Source organism: Lepisma saccharinum, chromosome 16 (genome assembly GCF_977018435.1).
Source record: "Lepisma saccharinum chromosome 16, izLepSacc3.1, whole genome shotgun sequence".
NCBI classification, from domain to species: domain Eukaryota; kingdom Metazoa; phylum Arthropoda; class Insecta; order Zygentoma; family Lepismatidae; genus Lepisma; species Lepisma saccharinum.
The window spans coordinates 2,944,865-2,965,621 of NC_139244.1; the positions used below are offsets into that span (position 1 = coordinate 2,944,865).

The following is a 20,757-nucleotide window of genomic DNA, read 5'->3' on the forward strand; positions in this document are numbered from 1 at the left end:
TCACTAGAAAGATGAAAAATTCCCATGCTTAATGTACCACACAGCTTTTTGAAAATCTTCTAATTTGATGTTATGTATTTTATTCAAAATTCTGAGCATGGTAACACAAACATGACCACATATAATTTGATTGAAATTTTGTATACGCTCATCATTGTAATAAATGTTTACATGTTTTAAATAATTAATTAATTCTGTAGGGGGCACCCCACCAAAGGAGTCAAATATGTAAGCATTGTTATTCTGTTTATAATAGCATATCCAGTGTGTACCAATATTTTTGGACATATCCAAGTTAACCACACCACATTCTCGAGCCCCCCAAGAAGGGGGAGAACTATTTTTAGGGAGAGCGTCACTCATGAAAACACCTCTGAAATACTTAATTTTAAATATTTTAACTAAAGATTCAATATCTTGGTTGGTGAGTGCTTCTTCTTTTTTTTAAATTTTCTGAGAGCTCTGGATTTCATACCACTGAGTACCCTAGACTTTACACCACTACCCCCTCGTAGGGGGCTCTCCATAGCTAGATTATGTCTTTTCTGTTCTTCTAGTTCTGCTTTATTCTTTTTTGAATCTATTACAGTTTTGGCAATAGCAGCGCTCCCGCCAGCCAAGCTCCCGATAGCCCCTAGAGCAGCTAAGATGGCAGGGATGCTAAATATGAACCCACCACTATGTGATTTTTTTCTTCTATTTTGCAACCTTTTTAATTGTGATGTGCTAAGTAATAATTTCATTCCATTCCCTTTAGCTATACATTGTCTCTTCTTCTCTTGTTGTTTTTTAGTTAAAATTGGATTAATTTTTAAATTTTTAAGATTATGATATGGAATCTGGTAGACAATACCTTTAGGTTTCATGTTATTATTATTATTTAAGGGTATTTATATTACAAACCCCACCCTAACTTTTGTTTTGTATTCATAGCAATTGTTGTACCCAATGCAGTTATTTTTTCACCCAACGAAGCATCTCTGCTGGTTAATCTTCCAAATGCTGCTTCTTCTAATTTTTGATCAGCCACATGTCGAGTATCAAGATCTGCATGTCTATTGTAAGCAATGTCATGTTCCTTGCAGGCTGCATCGAGAGGATTAACTCCCTTGTCTCCCCTCTTCAATCTCTTGTCAAGTTTGGTACCTGGACCACAGTACTGATAGCCAGGAACATGTACCTCAAATGGCAGTTTATTAATAATATCATTAACTAAGCCTTTACCCTCTGCCATGTTCCAGAATTTAGGTGGTAGAGTATTGATAATTTTAATCAAGTATCCTATGCCTTTAGGATCATTTGCAATAAAAGTAGCTAGCTTGTTACTAATCATATCTACAATACCCATCTTCTCATTGTAAAAATTGTTGTTTCCAGCATTCTCTTCCCCTGCTATCACCAACAGCCTGTCTATAAGTTTTCTTACATCATTAATCCACACAAACTCTTTAGCTAAAGTGTTGTATTGCTTGATACCACTTCCAGTCTTGAGTTGGTTCCAGATGGGCTTGATAAGGTTCTTGTACTTGTCTCCACTACTTGATTTAACTCTGTTCTGACTAGCATCGTTGTTTTGATACAAGGCATCAGATAGTATAAGAATATCTGAATAACTTTGATAGTCTTCTTCAGTAAAATGTTTTGGTTGCTTCTTGGTTAAGAGCTCCCATAGACCAGGGGTACCAGGGTACCTTGACCAACTGTTTTCATCACCCAAATTGACTTTTATGTTGTCCCCCTCGAATGTCACTCTAGACTTCCCTATTTTCCAAACTGCTCCTTCATTAGGTTTCATAGTAGGGTACAGTCCAAAGACCTCATCTTTCTCAAACTTGCCTGTACTCAAATAATCCCTTGCCAAGGGCCCCAACTCAATTTTCTTCTCTGATTCTTGTTGTATAGCTGGTCTAGGAGGTTCTTTAAGTGCTAAAGGTGTGTGAATGCTAGATAAGGGGGTAGGAGGGAAGTCTGCATAGTTTTTAGCAGTGAGAGGCACCAAATCATTGATGAGATCTTTATTTTGCTCTGTGATGCTTTTAATTTCCTTACCAAGACCACTGATAGCATCTATAATAGGCTGATCTTGATGCTTGCGCTGCTCATAAAAGCCTCTGTTCTCATCCTTCCACCCCTTGAAGCGTTTAGCAAGATACTCATGTAATTTTAAATTATCTTCAATTTTATGTTTTGACATATTTATATTTTTTGATTGATGGTTATTTATAATGTTTCGACGTTCAAAAAGTCGTTGATTTTATTTCTAAATTTCCCATTGTTAGGTTTTCTTGTCATGTCGATCGTAGCAAATCCAAAATCATCGGTGTTCCAACATGAAGAGCAAAATTTTGAAAATTGATTATAATTTAAATCTCCCCCAACATAGTCATCGTAAACATGTTTCAGATTAGTATGATCTTGGCGAAATAAACAAATTAAATTTGTATTATCTCTTAATAACTGCTTGGGAATCTTGGAGTAAGTTTGAGCTAAGTAAAAGCAATCTATTTCCCTATGTCTACCCTGTGTAAAAAAATTTCTTATCTCATTCTGATTTTCTAGAATCACATCATCAAAAACAACAACAGAATTCTTCAAACAGTGATCGAGAGGTTTTATTTTTGAATCAAATGTAGATATGTTAAGTCCCTCATACACCTTCATGAGTTGCTGGTATTTTGGTTGTTCTAAACTTCTTGAAAATACATACAAGTGTCTATTTTTCCAGTGTAACCAGTTAGGGGCCAGCAAAAAATTATCTACAAGCAAGGTAGTCTTCCCACAACCTGAAGGCCCTACTATGAGGCATCTTATGTGATCAGGCAGCAACTCACCATTTCTCTTAGTAGTTTTTGCTATATCTGGCAATCGCTGTACAACATTCCATGTTGGTGTCAAAGAATAACTTTGTCTGCATCTATCCAACTTTTCTCTGCTAATCCAAGCCATTTAACATAAAGTTTATTATTCTTTTTAAGTAATACTTTTTCAATTAGATATGTGTCTGGATATTTTGTTTTACTGAGCTCCTCTTCATAAAATCTCCCTTTTAGTATTTTATTGCTACTATCTTTTATTATATAGGTATTTCTATTCCCTGGCAAAACTTGAACTATAGTGAATAACTCTGTAGACCAATTCTTAGTAAATCCCTTCTCGAATAAATGTTTAAATTTACTAATTCTTACTTGTTCTCCTATTCTGAATTTTGGTTTCTTAATTGTATGTTTATATTTATTGCAGTAAACAGTAGAAATCAATCTTGCCTCATCAGCTTTAGTTACCTCAGCTGGTTTCATGTGAATAGTACTGTGTACTGAGTTATTATAATTATGAACTAGGCTAGGTAAAATATCTATCCACTTGTAATTACCCTGTAGAGTAAATTGCCTCCACATTAGATGTTTTAATGTTCTATTGAACCTTTCCACTATACTTGCTTTGAGATCACTATATGTAGAATAATGTTTAATATTATACTGTTCCATTAACTTGCTAAATGTAGAATTATAAAATTCTTTTCCTCTATCTGTCTGTAGATATTTTGGTGTCCTGCCTTTGCTAAATATCAATTTAAAAGCTTCAACAACACAAGCACCTGTTTTGGATTTTAGGGGAATTGCCCATGCATACTTACTAAATGTATCGATAACTGTAAGCATGTACTTGTAATTATGATTTATCTTATGTAAATTTTTCAAAGTTCCTGTTGACATTTCTATCAGATCTGCTTGAAACAGATCATCTATACCCTTTGTCACCACACTCAATCGCTTGTAGTTGCGACGAGCTGGCTTATGTAATTCATAAACTATATCTTGTCTTGACATCTAATGGTATAAGAGAATATGACATAAAATGGATTATCCTCTGGGTATAATTGTTTCACTTCAAATAATAATTGATCACCTGCTTCTACATTAAAAACAGATAATTGTTCATCCTCATGTACTTTATATCTTTTTGCAGATTCATCCCAGTATGCAACAGGTATCTGAAGTGCTCTATGAACACCATCTTTTCTTTGTATGGTGAACTGTGGTACTTCAAAATGCTTACCACTCTTCAAGTAACCAAATTTGAGAAATTTAATATTACCATCGAGGAAAAATTCATGAGACTGATTGTAAGGGTACAATTTGTAAACATTGCCTGCATTGACATATGTCCAGCGACCTCTAGTATTTGGAATACTCTGTAGTCTAACAATATCAACAGTAAAAAAATGTTTTAATTCTTGTTCCTCCAACCTGCTTAATATTTGTTCCAGGTGTTCCTCTATGGTTTGTACTACTTCACTGTAGCTAGGTTTGATTCTCACATCAACATACAATCGTTTGAACTCTTCCTTGAGGTTGTGGAGTTGTGTGGTGAAATTAGATAATGCTGATTCTTGAGTAGATTCCAGAGTAGCAAGCTGTAGCTTGATGTTTGATATAATCTCTTGTAAACTCTCTACAAGTTTCAATTTGGTACTCTGGCTTGCAAGATCGTGCACTTGATTTTTGATTTCCGCAAATAATGCATGAAGTTCATTGATTATCTGGGTGGTAGGTAAAGTATTAATAGTATTTTGAATTACACCAATCTCTTCCTGTATGTTTTTGATGTCCTCTGACTTGAGAATTCTATTCACTGCTCTTTTTACAGATCTTAACTCTTGGGAAGTGGGCAAATTAGCTACAGTGTTTTGAAGTGTGGTCAAGGCTTCTTTCACAATATTTAACTCGCTGGCATCTGCAACACTGCTCAAGGCATCCTGAAGATGCTTTAAGTCATCTTGGGTTGGTGTAGATTGCTGTAATATTTGCAATTTGTTCTGAATGTTATCTATGAGATGGTGAAAATGCGATAATTCAGTTTCGGTATTCAGATTTTCCAATTTGGTGATTTGTTCTTGAATAATGTTTAAAGTTTCGGTTATACCTGGCAACTTGAATTCTAGAGTTTCTTGTACATTTGTTAATTCATTTCTCATAGTAGTCAAAGTATCCTCAATGTGAGCTATGGTACCCTGTATCTTACCAAAATCTTCATAAGTTTCTAACTGTAGCTTGATATTGGCAACGCTGCGTGCGATAGCATTTAATTCTGAAGATGAAGGAAGATTATCGATAAAATTTTCTAATGTTTGTAGTTTAGCTTGAACTTCTGCTATAGCTGTATGCAACTGATCTGTTTGGAGTTCAGTTTTAATATTTTCCAGTGAAGGGATCTCAAAAGATTGAAACTGCTCTTGTAATTCTGCAATACTGGCATTGAGCTGTTCATATTCCCCCTGAGTTTTGATATTTTGAATAATAGAAAGCAGTTCTGTGCGAAGAGTATTCGCTTGATTGTTTAATTCTTGTTTTAATTGCTCTGTAGCAGTTGTTTGTATTTGTCTAAATTTCTCAAGTTCAATTTTCAATTTGCCTACACTCTCCCCCAAGCTTTGAAGGTTGTCTATGGATGCTAAATTTGTATATTTTTCAAGTAGGGATTTGAGTTCACTATCAATTTTCACTATGGGGTTAATCAATTGAGTTTGGAGATTAGTAATCTCTGTTTGTATATTTAAACTTAGTGAATTCTGTAAGATTAACAAGTCAGCTTTAAGCTTTTTTAATCTTTCATCTAGTCTGGCAATGTCACTTGAATTATCTGGTATTTCTTGTCTTCTTCTGTTTCCAAATATATCCATTATGTATATTAATTTTGAATATGTATTATTTAATATATTTTTTGTTTACGGTATTTTTATATATTCATGAGAGAATAAATTAATTTAATTTCCATGAAGAAGGGGATTAGCTTATCATACTCGCCAATAATTTCTGCATAGAGATAATCATCTTTCTCTACATCGTATGTGCTGTCAGGGTTCATATTATTGTGTTTAATTCTATACAGATTTCTACCTATATGTATATTTACCCCCGTAGGGGGCCTCCCTTCCCCCGTGCTAAAAGAAACAGATATTTGAATTTTACCTGTGACAGGAATTCTATAAGATGCAAGATTATTATTGAACACAAGCAATTGTTTCCCTGTATCCTCATCAACCTGATACCAGATACTATTCAGATGGATGATAATTATTCCTTTTAATTGGCGATGAATTTCTTTAATTACATCCATGTTTACAGCTGTTTTCTCTACAGGTTGAATATGTTTCTTAAATCCAAACAGGTTCATTGGCATTATTTTTCATTGGGTTATTTATTATCATGAAATAAGTATCAGAACTTTATGCCCAAGATGCAAAAATGGGTGTGGGTAAACTTGGACCAAGATGCAAGAGAAATCATGCGACACACCCTTGACACAGAGTCGCGTGATTGCACTTGATGTTAAGTGCCCGATAGAGGCAAGTTACACTGTATAACCGGAAGTGGACCGGAAGTGGACCGGAAGTGAACCGGAAGTAAACCGGAAGTGGACCGGAAGTGGACCGGAAGTGGACCGGAAGTGGACCGGAAGTGGACCGGAAGTGGGTGTGGGTGGCCTCTTGCAGAGGGGTGGCCTCTTGCAGAGGGGTAGGCATAGCCTTAAGTTGCACTTCTTAAGTGCCCGATGACAAGTTACACTTGTATAACCAGTTATAACCAGTTTAGCCCAAGATGCACTGTTCCCTACTGGGAAATAACATGTTCTAACATGCATGTTCCAAGATGCAAGATGGCACATCCCGACACAGGGTTACCTGATTGCACTTGTTAAGTGCCCGATGGCACATGACACTTGTATAACCGGTTATAACCGGTTTGTTTTTAAATGCCCGATGGCACATGACACTTGATGTTTTTAGCCCGATGGCACATGACACTTGTATAACCGGTTATAACCGGTCTGTTTTTAAATGCCTGTTTTCTATCTACTAACGTTTTATCTTCGATCACACCAGGAAGACGCTGCAAATTGGGATTTCCCATGCACATAATCTCAGTTTGAAAACTTCGTTCCCTGTCAAGCTGCATTCCTTTCTTCCCCCGAATGTATACTCAAATTCCAGTTTCATTGAACTTGCTAGCTGTAGCAGCGTTAAGATTAGTCTGTTCCTGCACATCAAGGGAAACAATGGTGTAATTTGTGTTCAGTCATGAATGAATTTTGTTTATCATCATGTGATTTTCAACATGTGTTTGTGTATGTGCAGTAGTGATTATTTTATTTGTTGGACAGCAAGGATATCCTTTAAATACATACAATGAATAAATCACTTGAGATATGCAATTTAGAAGTGAAGTGATTTTGTGTTGATGTTTTCTTTTTGGTTGGACAGCTAAGTACTTGTGTATGTGTACAGTCTTAGAAAAAAATACATGGGCCACGGGACGTAGAATTTCGTAACGTCTTAAAGCCTGTTGTTTATGCAACCCAAATAACAAAATATTCGCTTAAGTTTGCCTGGTGATTCCGAGTTCTCGGGAAGGATTGAGCTTTGATAGCATGAGTCACATGACTCGTGCCCCAGCCACAACAAACAGCTGGGTGCTACGATGCCTCCAGAAGAAAATTTCAGGAACTGGTTTCTTGACAAGAGCTACTCGTAAGGAAATACTATTCTTTCAAGTGATATTAGAGTCATTGTCAAGAAGGTTCGCTTAAATGATGGTTCTCATCACAGACCACATGCCACACGTTAATTGTTTAAGTCCAGTTCATGCACTGGACCTACAGATTAAAATGGGATCCGAACCAAATGCGTCTCTATTTGGTATTGAATTCGGAAGCCTTTCATTACATGGCGAAGACGTTACCACTACGACATCAGAGAGGCAATGGAACCCCTTGAGAAAGAGATAAGCGAAAATTGCTACGTGACAAACCATATTTGCCCGTAAATTTTAAAAATAAGACAATATTTTGTACTGACAGTTTCGAACCGTGGGAGTCCCGGGTTCGATACCCGGTGGAGGCACAAGTGGTTCGGATCCCACTTTAAACTGTAGGTCCAGTCCCGATTAGCCTTACTGCGCATAAAGCGGACTTAAAACACCAAATCAAACCAAACCAAATCGAACCGTGGGAGAGGCATATATTTTTTTGTACCATCGTCCATTTCACGAGTTTATAATTCTTCCTCACCGACTCGAGTAACGCGAGTGGTAGAAGAAAAGCGAAGTAAAATAACTGAAACAGAAATAAAAGGAAAAAGCGAAATAAATTTTATTCATAATATTCTGCAGTCACTTGAGTTGTATTCGCGGGATGCCATCTTTAAAGAAAGCCGTGGTCTCTTCCTTGTCTTTTTCGCTTTCTTTGTGCTCTTGCTTCCCCCGTCACGATTGGTCTAAAACTAATTAATGCGACGTTAATTAAACAATCCAAACAACGAAACAATGCACAATCAACTGCACAAAACAACATTCCAAATGTTTTCGAATCGGAAAACAATTGAGATGCTGTAAAATGACTTAAGATGCAGTAATAAAGTGGGAATTCGGTACCGTATAGCATTAAATCGGTAGAGATGTTCGATTTGATTGGATGTTTGTTATTTAGATTTGCTATTCTTTCACTTTTGGCAAATAGCGACGATGAAGATGAGTGATGCTATGATGAAATTGATGAAGGGACACTTACCAAGGACACCCACGCCCAAGTCGAGATTCTAACCAGGGACCCATGGCATCGTAGCGCGCTGTGCTAACCACTCCTCCATGGAGTGGACATTATACCATATTTTGTGTGTGCAATTGGGATCAATCAATGGAATGAATAGGCATATTATATGATTAAAAAATTCATATCATAATACCACGTCATATTATTCGGCACGAAGTAACATCAGAGACATTCAATCTTGCATTTTTGCCTTTCAACTAATTCTTTGAATTCAGGTTAATCACAACAATAAGATAAATTATGAAGCAAATGATAGTGAATGTGGGATATTATTACGAATTACCTGACAGAAACAACATTAAGCAGGCTCGGTGGTCAAGCTCATTAAGTGATTGACATTCGATATCGTCGCCAAAGTTCCCGGGTTTGAGTACCGTCCTTGTCGGGGGTGTTTGACTATTTCGTCATCAATTTCATGTAATGGTCACTCGTCCTTATCGTCGCGATCATCGAACAGGGAATAAAAATTATAAAAATAAATACGATGGAAGAGTACTTATTTCATCTCTCACGAAATCTCCTACAAAACCGGAATATATAAAATACATGTATATTCATTCACATACGTTTTCGATTTCTATATTTAACTATAGTCGAGACCGAGAACGGGAGAGCAATTTTCAATTCGACAAACCGAGAGACTGAGACACTGTCAAGTCTCGTTTCTTCTTGACAACTCCGTAATCGAGTTGTTCTGTTTGTCATTGGCTTTGTATTGGCAATTATTGTCATTATTCTTCCCCTGCAGGTAAACCATAACGATGAATTAAGATGAAATGAAGCAGATAAAAGGGCAAGAACAAGAAAGTCATGCCTGTTCGGGACTCCAACCCAGAACCTTATGTAACGAGATTTGAAATTCTGGAGAAGGCGTCCGTGTTTCGCTTGGTTTTCTCTTTCCTCTACTTCTCTTATATTATCATACATGTATAATAAAAATGGATCTGATACGATATGTTGCGATTCATAATTGTGCTGGTTAGATGCTACAGATGTGAACTCCAACCTGCAATATATTATTCCCTTTTGTTTCGTATCTGGTTGAACATGAAATTTTCTTACACTGTGACAATTTCTTTCTTAGTTTTGGTTTGGTGCACAGATATGCTAATCTGGACTCGACCTTCAGTTTAAAGTGGGATACTAACCACTATGTGCATCCACCGTGTATCAAACCCGGGATTCACTGATTACAAGGCGACGACGTTATCACTACGCCATCGAGGAGGCCCCATGACAAAATGTTATTCACTCGATCTCTACCATAATTTATTTCAGCATTTACATTTTCTTCTTCTTTTTTCCTTTTGTTAACTACTCTTATACAACTCTTTTTGCGTCTTCGAATTTCTTCTTGTTTCAGGAAAAAATAATACATGCAGGCTGTATAAAAATCCCCCGTTCAAATAGATAAAACGTTCACTCTCGAGAACTAATTTACATGTTTATTACTAACGTAACCATTAGGAAACTATTGAAATGTTAACTGATATAACTGCAGATGAAACAATACTTACAGCCACTGACGAAATATCTATTCTTGTGTAGCCTCACAGACAACAAGTATATGGTGAGTCATTCACTCTTGCTGACTACGGGCGAAGGTCACTGAACTAAAGGGTGGTGGCAAGCAAGCAGGCTTCTGCTCTACCAAAGACGAGGTCACGTGTTCCAGTTATCAATGGCGTACGAAATAAGGAGGAACACAGCTATTTTGGTCCCGTCATTGCACGTAGAACACTTTATCATCGTGGCCTTGAAGTTCCCTCAGGGCACTCCTACGTAAAGGCTTCTCAGCTAGAAGGATATCTTCCCCATTGAGTGGAGGAAAAGTGGGTGCGTATAGAGGTCCTTCAACTTTCGTATTCTTTTTCATTTCAGAACCCGTGCTGTATCGTCGACTTAATCCAATCTATCCGATGTAGGTTTTAGGTTCTGTTTCTGTTCGGTTATTTCACGTTGTCTTCCTGCTTATGTTATTCGCGACGAAGGTTCTGGATTCGATAATCTGGACAATAACGGGATTGTGTTGGTTGCTTGATTTGGTGTCTTAAGTCCACTTTATGTCTTGTTAGGCTAATCGTGAATGAACCTACAGTTTAAAGGGGGATCCGAACCACTATGTTCATCCACCGAGTATCGAACCCGGGATCCCTTAATTACAAGGCGCCCACGATCCCACTGCGCCATCGGGGATTGTGTTCGAAACGAATGAATCAAATTTGAGTGATATGATATGCAACCATTGGAAGACTATTGAAAGAAAAGCTATGGGAACCTGCCAGTTTTTCTACCATAAACATGGAAGAGAAGCTTATATTCTACGAAATCTGACGCTATGTGCTCGAATACTGGCTAAATATAATCCATAGAGGCATAGCAACGTTAAACAACCTCTTATATGATACATATAGGTTTAAAAGGGTCGAAATACAAAGATTGTGTGCGCCTCACTGATGGCGTAGTGGAAGGCCTTGTAATCAAGGGGTCTGGGGTACGATACCAGGTGATCGCACATAGTGGTTCGGATCCCACTTTAAACTGTATGCACTTCAGATTAGTCTATCTGTGCCGGTGACTCAGTCGGTAACGCGTCTGAATACCATGCTATAGGCCCCGGGTTCGATTCCCGGCCGGTTCAAGCCCGGGAACTTTTCTAACGTTGGAAGCGGCCCAAGCGCCCACCCAGCGTCGAATGACATGGGTACCTGGGGGAAACCCTGGGGGTAAAGGCGGTCAGGGGCGTGATGCTGATCACATCACCCCCACTCACGAACGAATCAAGAAAGTGTGGGGCGTTACCCCACACCCCCTATACGCCTTCATGGCGTAGCGCCAAGCACAGGTGAGAACTTTACCTTTTTTTTTTTTTTTTTTTTTTTTTTTTTTTGCATAAAGTGGACTTACAACAAAATTTCAACTTGCGATAAAGATTATGATAAGGTATTAAAGAATTAGGTCTAACACATTTTTTTATTGTTTACCAATGACATTGTTAACTAATATTCTTAATTTCAGTTTCAAGATGAAATCGGCTACGAAATAAAAGGAGTGGGTTCATATTTCTGTTACGAAATTCCACTTTTGTAGTAGACCTGTGCCACACTAAGTTGTGACAATAAACAAATCTGAGACACTTTCAAAGTATTAAATTGCTATCTACGTATTTGGGAAAAATCTTTCAATATAATACTTTTTTTGGACGCGTCAAATCATAGTATTTAATTCCTGTTTTAGCAGCTTTAAGAAACCTGTTTTTTTTGTTGTTTTTTTGGGGGGGGGGTTACAAATGCCCTTTCTGCTCCCGTCAAGTTACGCCTATGACAAACAGGAATTCAAAGTAAAAGACTGTCCCGACTAAATCGGGAGACACGTCTGATAGATTTACAATTGGGAAAATCATAATTAAGCGTGTAGTTGAAAACAACCTATTTTCATATATTGCATGCAGCTCTGCTTTTTCTGCAATGTGGATCAAGAACTGGGGACGTGGAGAAGCACAACACTCCACGTAACCAATAGTCACGTGACCCTCTTTGCTTTCCTGTCATTTTGACCTTCGCGTGGAACACATTTCTCGGTGTTAAGAATACAAAATCACCCGATCATCGAAGGGTGCAATATGTGTTGCCTACCCTCCTGCATTACTTGCTCCTATTACAGCCTTATGGGGAAGAACTTTTTTCCATGACTGTACAGTATATAAAAATGAACTAGTTTATCAATTTATAGCTCTTTTGTATGTTGTTTCCTCTCATAATGAAAAAGTGTGTGCCAATTTTTTTTTCCACCGCTGATCTAACGTTTTATTTACCGCTCTCCTCAGTTTTTATTTACCATAAATTTGTCTCCCTACTTATTGAGTCTTCCGATTTATGAATACTTAAAAACTTGTAAATTTCAAGAAAACAAGCAGGAAAATTAAAATAGTCACTACAAAATAAACATTCTAAAACTGACAAGAAAATAGGCACCATAAAATAAAAATTAAAATAAACACAATGATACAAATAGGTACCATAAAGTACAAATTTTGAAATTGACGAAAGAAATACGCACCAAAATTATGAAAACACTTTAAAACAAAAATTTTCAATGGGCACCAAAATGAAAATAGGCACTATAAAACAAAAAGTGTAAACAGGAAACAAAATTAATATTTAAAATTGGCGTGGAAATAGGCGCCAAAATGAAAGTAAGCAGCATAAAATAAAAATAAATTGTTTATTATAAATGTTTATTGTGCAAAAATACCCTCAAGACTTCAAACAAAACGCTAAACAAGCTGCCGACAACCTTTGCACCAGCGTACCTACATAAAAATTATTGAAAATGGTCACGGACAATTTGCCAAGCAATAAATTTTACTTGTACATCTCACTGTACAAAGACTTGCAATTATGATGCATTAGATACCATAGCTAATAACATGAAAATGCGGGGTAGAGACCAGGAGCAAGGACGTTTGAGGGTAGACCATCCAAAAGCCTGGATCCACCACCCAATACCATTAACGTTTAATGACAATCATAAATTAGGGAAAGAAGCAAAGAAGAAAACGGGAACTCTGGGATTTGTGTTCTGGAACCTTGCCAGAATCAATAAGAATAGCGAAGAAAATAAATCCTTTCAGAAGTTCCGACGAAATATGCTACTGAAATGAAATTCTGCGCGGTTAATGCCATCTATCGTTATTTTTGCAAACCGTCTTTCGAAAAGCAAGGCTACATTTCACCCCTCCCACTTGGCGGCCTGAGGAAGTGGGAAAGTTTGCAAGCAGAGATGTTCCGTTCGGACTGAAAAAGAAGAAACAAGCTTGGTAGGTAAAGGGGGAGAGGGAATGCGGTAAAATGACACTGCGGTATGTAGAACGCTGCTGTTGCCTGCTGGGGGTAATGGTATCATCTTGCAGGATTTTCCGAGTGAGGGAAATTGGGTCGTGAGTTCGACACTTGTCTGTGGTCGATCGGTAGACCTGTAAGTTACACTCTGTCCCATCTGTGGAGCAAAACAGTGAGCGCTGCTGCAAACGGCTGGTAGTTGCAGCCGCGTTTTCCCCTCCATCCACTCACTTCCCCTATCATGCGTTCATTGGTCGAGCCCTACTTGCACAGAGGACTTGTTATTCGTTCCCTTGCTCCAGAGAATACCAGCACAGAGTGTAATTTAGGGCCTGGGACTTTGTTATAACATTTTTTTCAATTGGCTTCGGATCTATTATTGGGGTGAGACCTTTTACATATCTGATGAATATCAGCCGAGATAGACAAACTTGACAAAGCATATTTTGACATTTTTCACCAATTTCGCGTTTTTACAACATATTTCTTCAATTTTGTTGTAATAAGACATATTTCCGTATAACTTCGTAATTCTCTCGCACATAATCGGTTATTTCATAATTTTTTCTTCGTAGCTTTAGTATAACGGGTAGTTCATATTGTCGATGGCAGGATATGGAAATTACGGAGGAAGAAATGTGCCGTCTTTTCTTAGTACAGAACAAAAATACTCCCACTTTTTTTATCCCGCCGACAATTGATAGCCATACAAACATTATTGAGGAAAAATGTTCTCTCTCATTGTTGCACGGGAAGTAAACAAGTTTCGTTCTCATTTCTTTGCCTTTTTCGCTTTTCACAAAAATCAGTCAAAAGTAAAAATAACATTCGGTATATTACAGCCCCTACTCTACTCTATCGGGTATGGGAGAAATTCGAGAGTACTGTTGTGCATATTTTTGGCTTTACTGGGAATATTTCTGCATTTTTCTGACATATTTGTAATTTTTCATGACATATTTTCAAATTTATATGACATAATTACATACATATTTTACAGTTTTATAGGACATAAAGTCCCAAGCCCTAGTAATAATCTTATCAAGCCACTTCGGCCTCTGGGAGGCACTGTATGAAAGCTACCCGTGCAGTGGCGACGTCAGAGTAGAGGAAGGGGTCCAATCTGCCCTCCCTTCTCAGAACTAGATAAATAAAAATATTCATTTTGTGTATGGCATTCAGCGATACATAAAATATGACTCCCTCCCCAGAAACTTGTCCCCTCGGTCCCCCACAATTTTTTTTTTCTGGTATCGTTACTGTACCAGAGTCAAAAGTTGCAGCAGTATCGAGGTTACATTGTCAATAGCTAAATCAAGCTGAAGGTGCCAAGAGGAGTACGTGCAGGAAGGTTTCTTAAAGGCAGTGTCCGAATCGAGATGCTGCTTTGAAGTACAGTTGCCATTTTCCCCACCAGGTGTCAGTTCAAATGTCACCCACTGCGCTCTGGGGAGCAAGGAAAATGTGGCATGTAATTTCTTCTTTTACAATTTGTCTAATAGTGTTATCGATAAATTGTCCAGTAACACTGGGTTGTAGATCGTATATTCAGTAAACGTTGCCTCTACAAAGTGGAAGTTGCAATATGACAACCAAGGGTGGCGCTACAGCTGAGTTTGTAGCGTGCATTTGACGAGCAATACTTTACCCCCTCACCCATCTCCTCTGAAAGGAAAAAGCTTATAATCACGTTTATAATAAGTTAATAATTGTATATTGCTTATTAAGTTGCCCATCACACCTTTAGTCTTCAATTGCCTCTACGTGGTCGTTCAGAAGTAACCTGCAATTCTTTCTCCACTCTCCCTCCCCGTCCCGTCTTTGAAGTCTCGCACAAGAACTTATCGGATCCACAGAAATCAAGAAAGTTCTCCGTGACGAAAAGGTTAACCGTTGCCAGGGAACTCGTAATTAACGCCATTTTATCTCACCTCGAGAAAGTAGTAAGACTCCCAAAGAAAAATCATCCTAATTAAGTCTTTTGTGCTAGAGCTCGATCTGCTTGTGTGAAGTCGGAAAGTTCCGCGACTGCAGTGCCATCTGTAAACTGCTACCCGAAGCTCGGGTGAGATTTCGGAATACAATACCGGAAGTTATCTAACTTTTCTAATTACTCCCCAAAGTCTTCCCGTTGCTTAAAGGAATAAGCCCAGTTCAGAAAAAAATGATCTGAACACAGCTCATGATATAATTCGGTATTCGGAATACGTCCGAAATATACTGAAAATACTGTCATAAGATTCACATGGGCGAAAAACTGATTATGTTTCAAATAAGCAAAAATGTTTGTCTGCTACGTTTGATATCGGCAAAGGAAAATGAATGGTAACTCTACTAAATGTGGCAATTTTGAAGTAAATTTTTCAGTACTTCTTAAGAGTTACCAGATCGCTATAAGGAAAAAATGTGAGAATCATTCACAGTAAATAATACGTACTTTAATAGGAAATGTCGTCAGATTATGTGAAATTGACAAATCTTCGGTTCAAGGATATTGGCGTTTTCAATGAACTCTCGAGTATTAAATGCTTTCAAGCATACTTCTTCGGGGAGAAGAAAAATTAAAAATCAGTTTTGGTCAAAATATAATTCTACAACTCTTTACAGTTAAAATATATGAAAATGTACCTCACCAATCCCACAGCTATTAAGAATTCATGAGAAAAATATGTTAAACCATCATCTCTACATGAGCTGTACATCATCATTCATGAGCAATTCTACATGGGCTATCGCTATCCACAGTCTCAATCATTCACGAGCAATTTTACATGGACTATGCACAGACTCATGACTGACGATAACGGTATTCGGGAGAAGACTAAAAACACCACCAAACTTGAAAAAAATAGCTAAAATTATAGACCGCAGAAATTACAGTAATATATCAAATTTAATACAATAAGTAAAAAGTCAGGAGATAAATACTTTCTCCGTGTTTTCTTTTCCTTCAACTAAAAGATTTACGTTGTTAATGGAAGTTATGTGATGATCCAATGGGACATTTATAATGTTTAAATTCCTCCCGGACACTTGACATAAGACTTAACACGTAAGGGAAACATTCGGAACATTTCCAGGCGACAGCACGAGTCTATCTACCGAGCCTAACAACAGCGTTAGCGTGAGTGAGAGAATTAGCAATAGGTGCTGGGGTTGAGATGACGTAAGCGACTCGCTTGCTGATTGGATGATTCGCGAATTATGGCTCGCTTCCAAGCTCCAAATGCACAACAGCAAGAAATGTTTTAAAAAACTGTCTTGCTATTATCACCTACGTTTCTGGGTCATTCCGAATAAACATTTCTCTTTTACGAAATGCAACAGGAAGATACTTTTGTGTTTGTACAAGACATACCTGAAGGTGTTTCCGCCTCTGGTCGTCATCGTCCATATCCAGCAGCTGGTCTAGGTCAACCTCCACTTCCCGCGCTGGCGTTTCCTGGAAGGATAAGAGAGAGACATGAGATAAACAGAGCAGACAATAACGGCAGCAAGAAAAGTTAGAAATCTGCCGCATGGTTAAAATGTCACAACTACAAAAACCAACAAGCATTATTCAAAACACTATCTGAACTAATAACTTTGATGCCGAAGTTTTGAATCACCCAGTACATGAAACCTATATAACAGTAACAGTTACTTGAAACCGTGTTACTTCCTCACACACTGGCTATGACAAGCCAAAACACCAGCGTTTGCAACTGAGAAACCTTATATGGTTTATCAAGGTCCAGCCCCTTATAGAAAGACGGAAGAAGCACTCGTTTTCAAACTTCCTCACTGTGCATTTCAACGAAAGGACGACCAGCAGTTTTGATTGAGAGCCGCCCACTCCCTTCTTCCTACTCCCGTTAATTCCAACAATTACACCCTCTTAACGAACTTCCAGTTTCGGAGAGTTCAGAACAAGGACAGTTTGTCATCATTTCCGCAGAGGCGCTTTAGTCGCGTCCGATCACTTAGTAATGAGAGACGAGCGATGGGGTTTCGCGCCAGAATTTGCAAATTCCGGGGATATTGGAAGATTAATCAGCGCAAATTCCTTCGTCGGGGAGGCAGGAACAGCATGGATCAAAGTTTGTTCATTGACAGACAAGCAAAGGAGGAAAAGACGGACTTAAATAATATGAAAGGAAAGTCAGGCAGAAGCGAGACGAGAGCGGTTAAGGAATTGAAAGAAAAAAAATACATAAAACAAGAGGGGCGAGACAGTAGTGCGGAAGGGGATGAGGACTATTTTAAGGTGGGAAGTGTCACGCTTGGTATAGCTACACCTGAATATCACACAAAAATTCAGTTTTGGGATAAGGGGATCTAAGGGAAATCTTACCTAACATATAGCACCGTGCGATGAAGGCACATCTACGGGATGTGGGGGTAGAAGAGTCTCTCGATCTCGGCCATTTTGATCGGCACCACTCTCCGGCCGCATTTACCGCCACAGTTGCCCCAAGGTACCCATTGATTTGAGGCTTGGTGAGCCACAGAGCCGCTTTATGCGGGGACAAGGCCGGGAAAATTCCGATCTTAGACCACCACCCCGGGAATCAAACCCGGGTCTCCCGTGTTCTATTGGCCCCACACGGAAAGGGGAAGGGTGAGAGAATAAGAAGTGGCTAAAGAAAAGGAGCAAGAATCAAGAAAAGACACAAAACAATAAAATATCACCACAGCTTATAACTTCACTAATCCAATCCAATTCCAAAGTAAAAACATTATTTTACAAAACTTCTGTATTCAAAAAGGCAACTTCCTGAGAAAGGTGGCTGGCTCTTCTTATGTCCCCCTTCCCCTGTCCCGCCATGCACTCTCGCTCCGTACAGAACTTACAGCACATGAACCCACATTTACATACCAAAGCGATAACCACCGCATTACGTTCCCACCCTGAGCACGGGGCTAAAAGGGTGCTGTAGATAAGGATAATTAGCGCATTGCCTGGCAACCAGAATGCTGAACCTCCGTGAACTGAGCTCCTTATTGAAACGGGAAAAAAAGCGACCAAGTGAGAAAGATGGAAGACGTCAGATAAATGCCCTTGGATTGTGAGTTACTGCGTCCCCATCCGCGACTAATAAAGGAAATGGGGGGGGGGGGATATGGAAAAATTCCATTACCGCCTTTTAAGGCATCATTACTTACCAGCTTCCACGTTTTCGCTGTTCATTTGTCGCTCGATTTTTCAGAAGCATTTGTACGTAGCAGTTGGAACACTGAATCAGAATTTTTATCACTACTTAGGGGAAAAATATGACATGAACCTGAAAATATAACCTAAAAATATTACTAAAATTATAAAGAAGTTTACAAAAAATATTTTTAGTTTGCAGTAAAGTCTCTTCTACAACATATTATTGACCTTAAAAAGTTTTGAATTTTTATTTAGCGCCGCTTTTGTGCCCCTTTTAGCTAATCGCGACGATGAGGATGTGTATGTCTCGGGATGATTCGAGAGGTCTCGACCAATGAACACATGAGAGGAAACGAGATTGCGTGGAGGGGGGAAAGTGACTGCAGATACCAGTCTTTGCCCACCCGCTTTCTACCCTTCTCTACCGTTATGCGCAGCCTTACTCCAGAGATTCTCGGGATAGAGTATTGATGAAATTGATGAAAGGACACTCGCAAGGAACAGCCATGCCCAGGCCAGGAGTCGAACCAGGGAACATCGGTGGGTTTGTTTGATTGATTGAGTTGGTATTTTAAGTCCATTTTATGCACAGTAAGGCTAATCGGGACTGGACCTACAGCTTAAAGTGGGAGATCGTAAGTCGGTTCCTCAGCAACGACTAAATTATAAAAAAAACATTGATAGTCTCATAGAAATGCTTTCATGACCGACCTGTCCGGTTTTGAATAACAATCAATGCAGACTAATTTTGCAGTATCTCTGACACTAGTAAATGTGAAGATATAAAATTTCCTAAAGTTAAAGATCTTGCAAATATCAGTTTAACAAGAAGTATTGTTTTTTACATTTTATTGCATTTTAAGGTTTCTATGAACCAATAAATTGCCACAAAAGAATTCAATCCACCCTCCGTAGCTGGCCATTATTGTGAAATGATGAAGCAGCACCATCTCTCGGCCACTCGTGAAGTTTGGCAATCGCTCCCCTAAATCAATCACGTCAACAAATGAACGATGCGTTCAGCCTTCTTCCAGCTCGCAAAGGCTAATAAGAACCTGCAAGCAGATCTGTATCCTGCACGAGTTACAAGAAGCAATAAAAATCTGCTTCCACGCAGCATAAGAGAGCTTCTTTATCTCGGCTTGTATCCTGCGGGAAAGACTGAACAACACGCAGCAAAGACTCAAGACACGAGCAGTGGCGCCAACTTATATGGGCCTGTGGGGCTCGAGCCCACCCAATTATTATATTTTATTGTAGAAATCATTACTGACTTAAGAAAATATTTCATAAAAATTTGTTACGTCCCTAACACTATTATTAACACCACCAGTGGCCATATAGTTATTTAGGTAAGTAAGGGAGCAAATGGCTTATAACCAGGATGAGGATTGATAGGCACTACAATTGATAAATATCGACAGATCTTTCGTTATTTTAAAGCAGTTATCTTAGTCGCATACGACGAACGTAGGAAAAAAAGAGCCGCTATAAAATTCATGCATTCCTCTCAGAAATGGCCTGAAACTGTTTTTAAACATAAAATACATTTTCTGACCAAGGAACAACAAAAGTCATTTGAAGGCAAATCCTCAGCCTACTTGTGACGTATATTATTACTATAAAATTATAAAACAAATCTCAAGAGTTCAGCCCAGGCAAAAGGTGGCGCCACTTGCATATGGGGAAACAGTTTTAGAAAGACTAGAAACCTTGGTAAAAGGGGGTGAGGGAAGCACACACAAAAAATGGTTTAATCTCGGCCCCAAACACTGTCTCACTGGGGAAATCTCGGTCTCGCGCACAAAAAATGTACTCGCTGCCAAACCAGACAGAAGCGGGTGATAAGAAGAACGCGTTATGTGCGAAGGGTAGGTTAAAATAAACAGACGCAGGTGGGGGCTTTGACGACAGAAAGAAAAGTAATGGTTAGGCAAAGAGAGGTGCTTACCAACAATACATTTCCGGTAACGGATAAGGGTCTCAAAATAGTTTCATTCTTTCAAAGACGACGCATTGACGAAGAGTTGTGGCTGTCTGGACGATTCTACTCCTTAACTAGAAATAGCACGTGGTATAGATCTGTCTTTGGAGTTTAGTGCAGATTCTACATGTGACGTTATATAGAGACACTCCCACGACGTGTATATTAACATTTAAACAGCCAATGGGTCA

The 20,757-nt window shown here is 38.6% G+C and overlaps 1 protein-coding gene across 2 annotated transcripts in view; it reads right to left on the bottom strand.

Moving 5' to 3' along the window:
- The window catches only part of LOC146000198 (protein phosphatase 1 regulatory subunit 14B), a 214,249-nt gene that overhangs the window by 19,115 nt on the left and 174,377 nt on the right, over positions 1 to 20,757 (bottom strand). For both annotated transcript variants that reach the window (XM_083137575.1, XM_083137576.1), the window contains exon 3: positions 16,807 to 16,890. In XM_083137575.1, the coding sequence (XP_082993701.1) occupies positions 16,807 to 16,890 (84 nt within the window). The remainder of the gene's footprint in view (positions 1 to 16,806; positions 16,891 to 20,757) is intronic.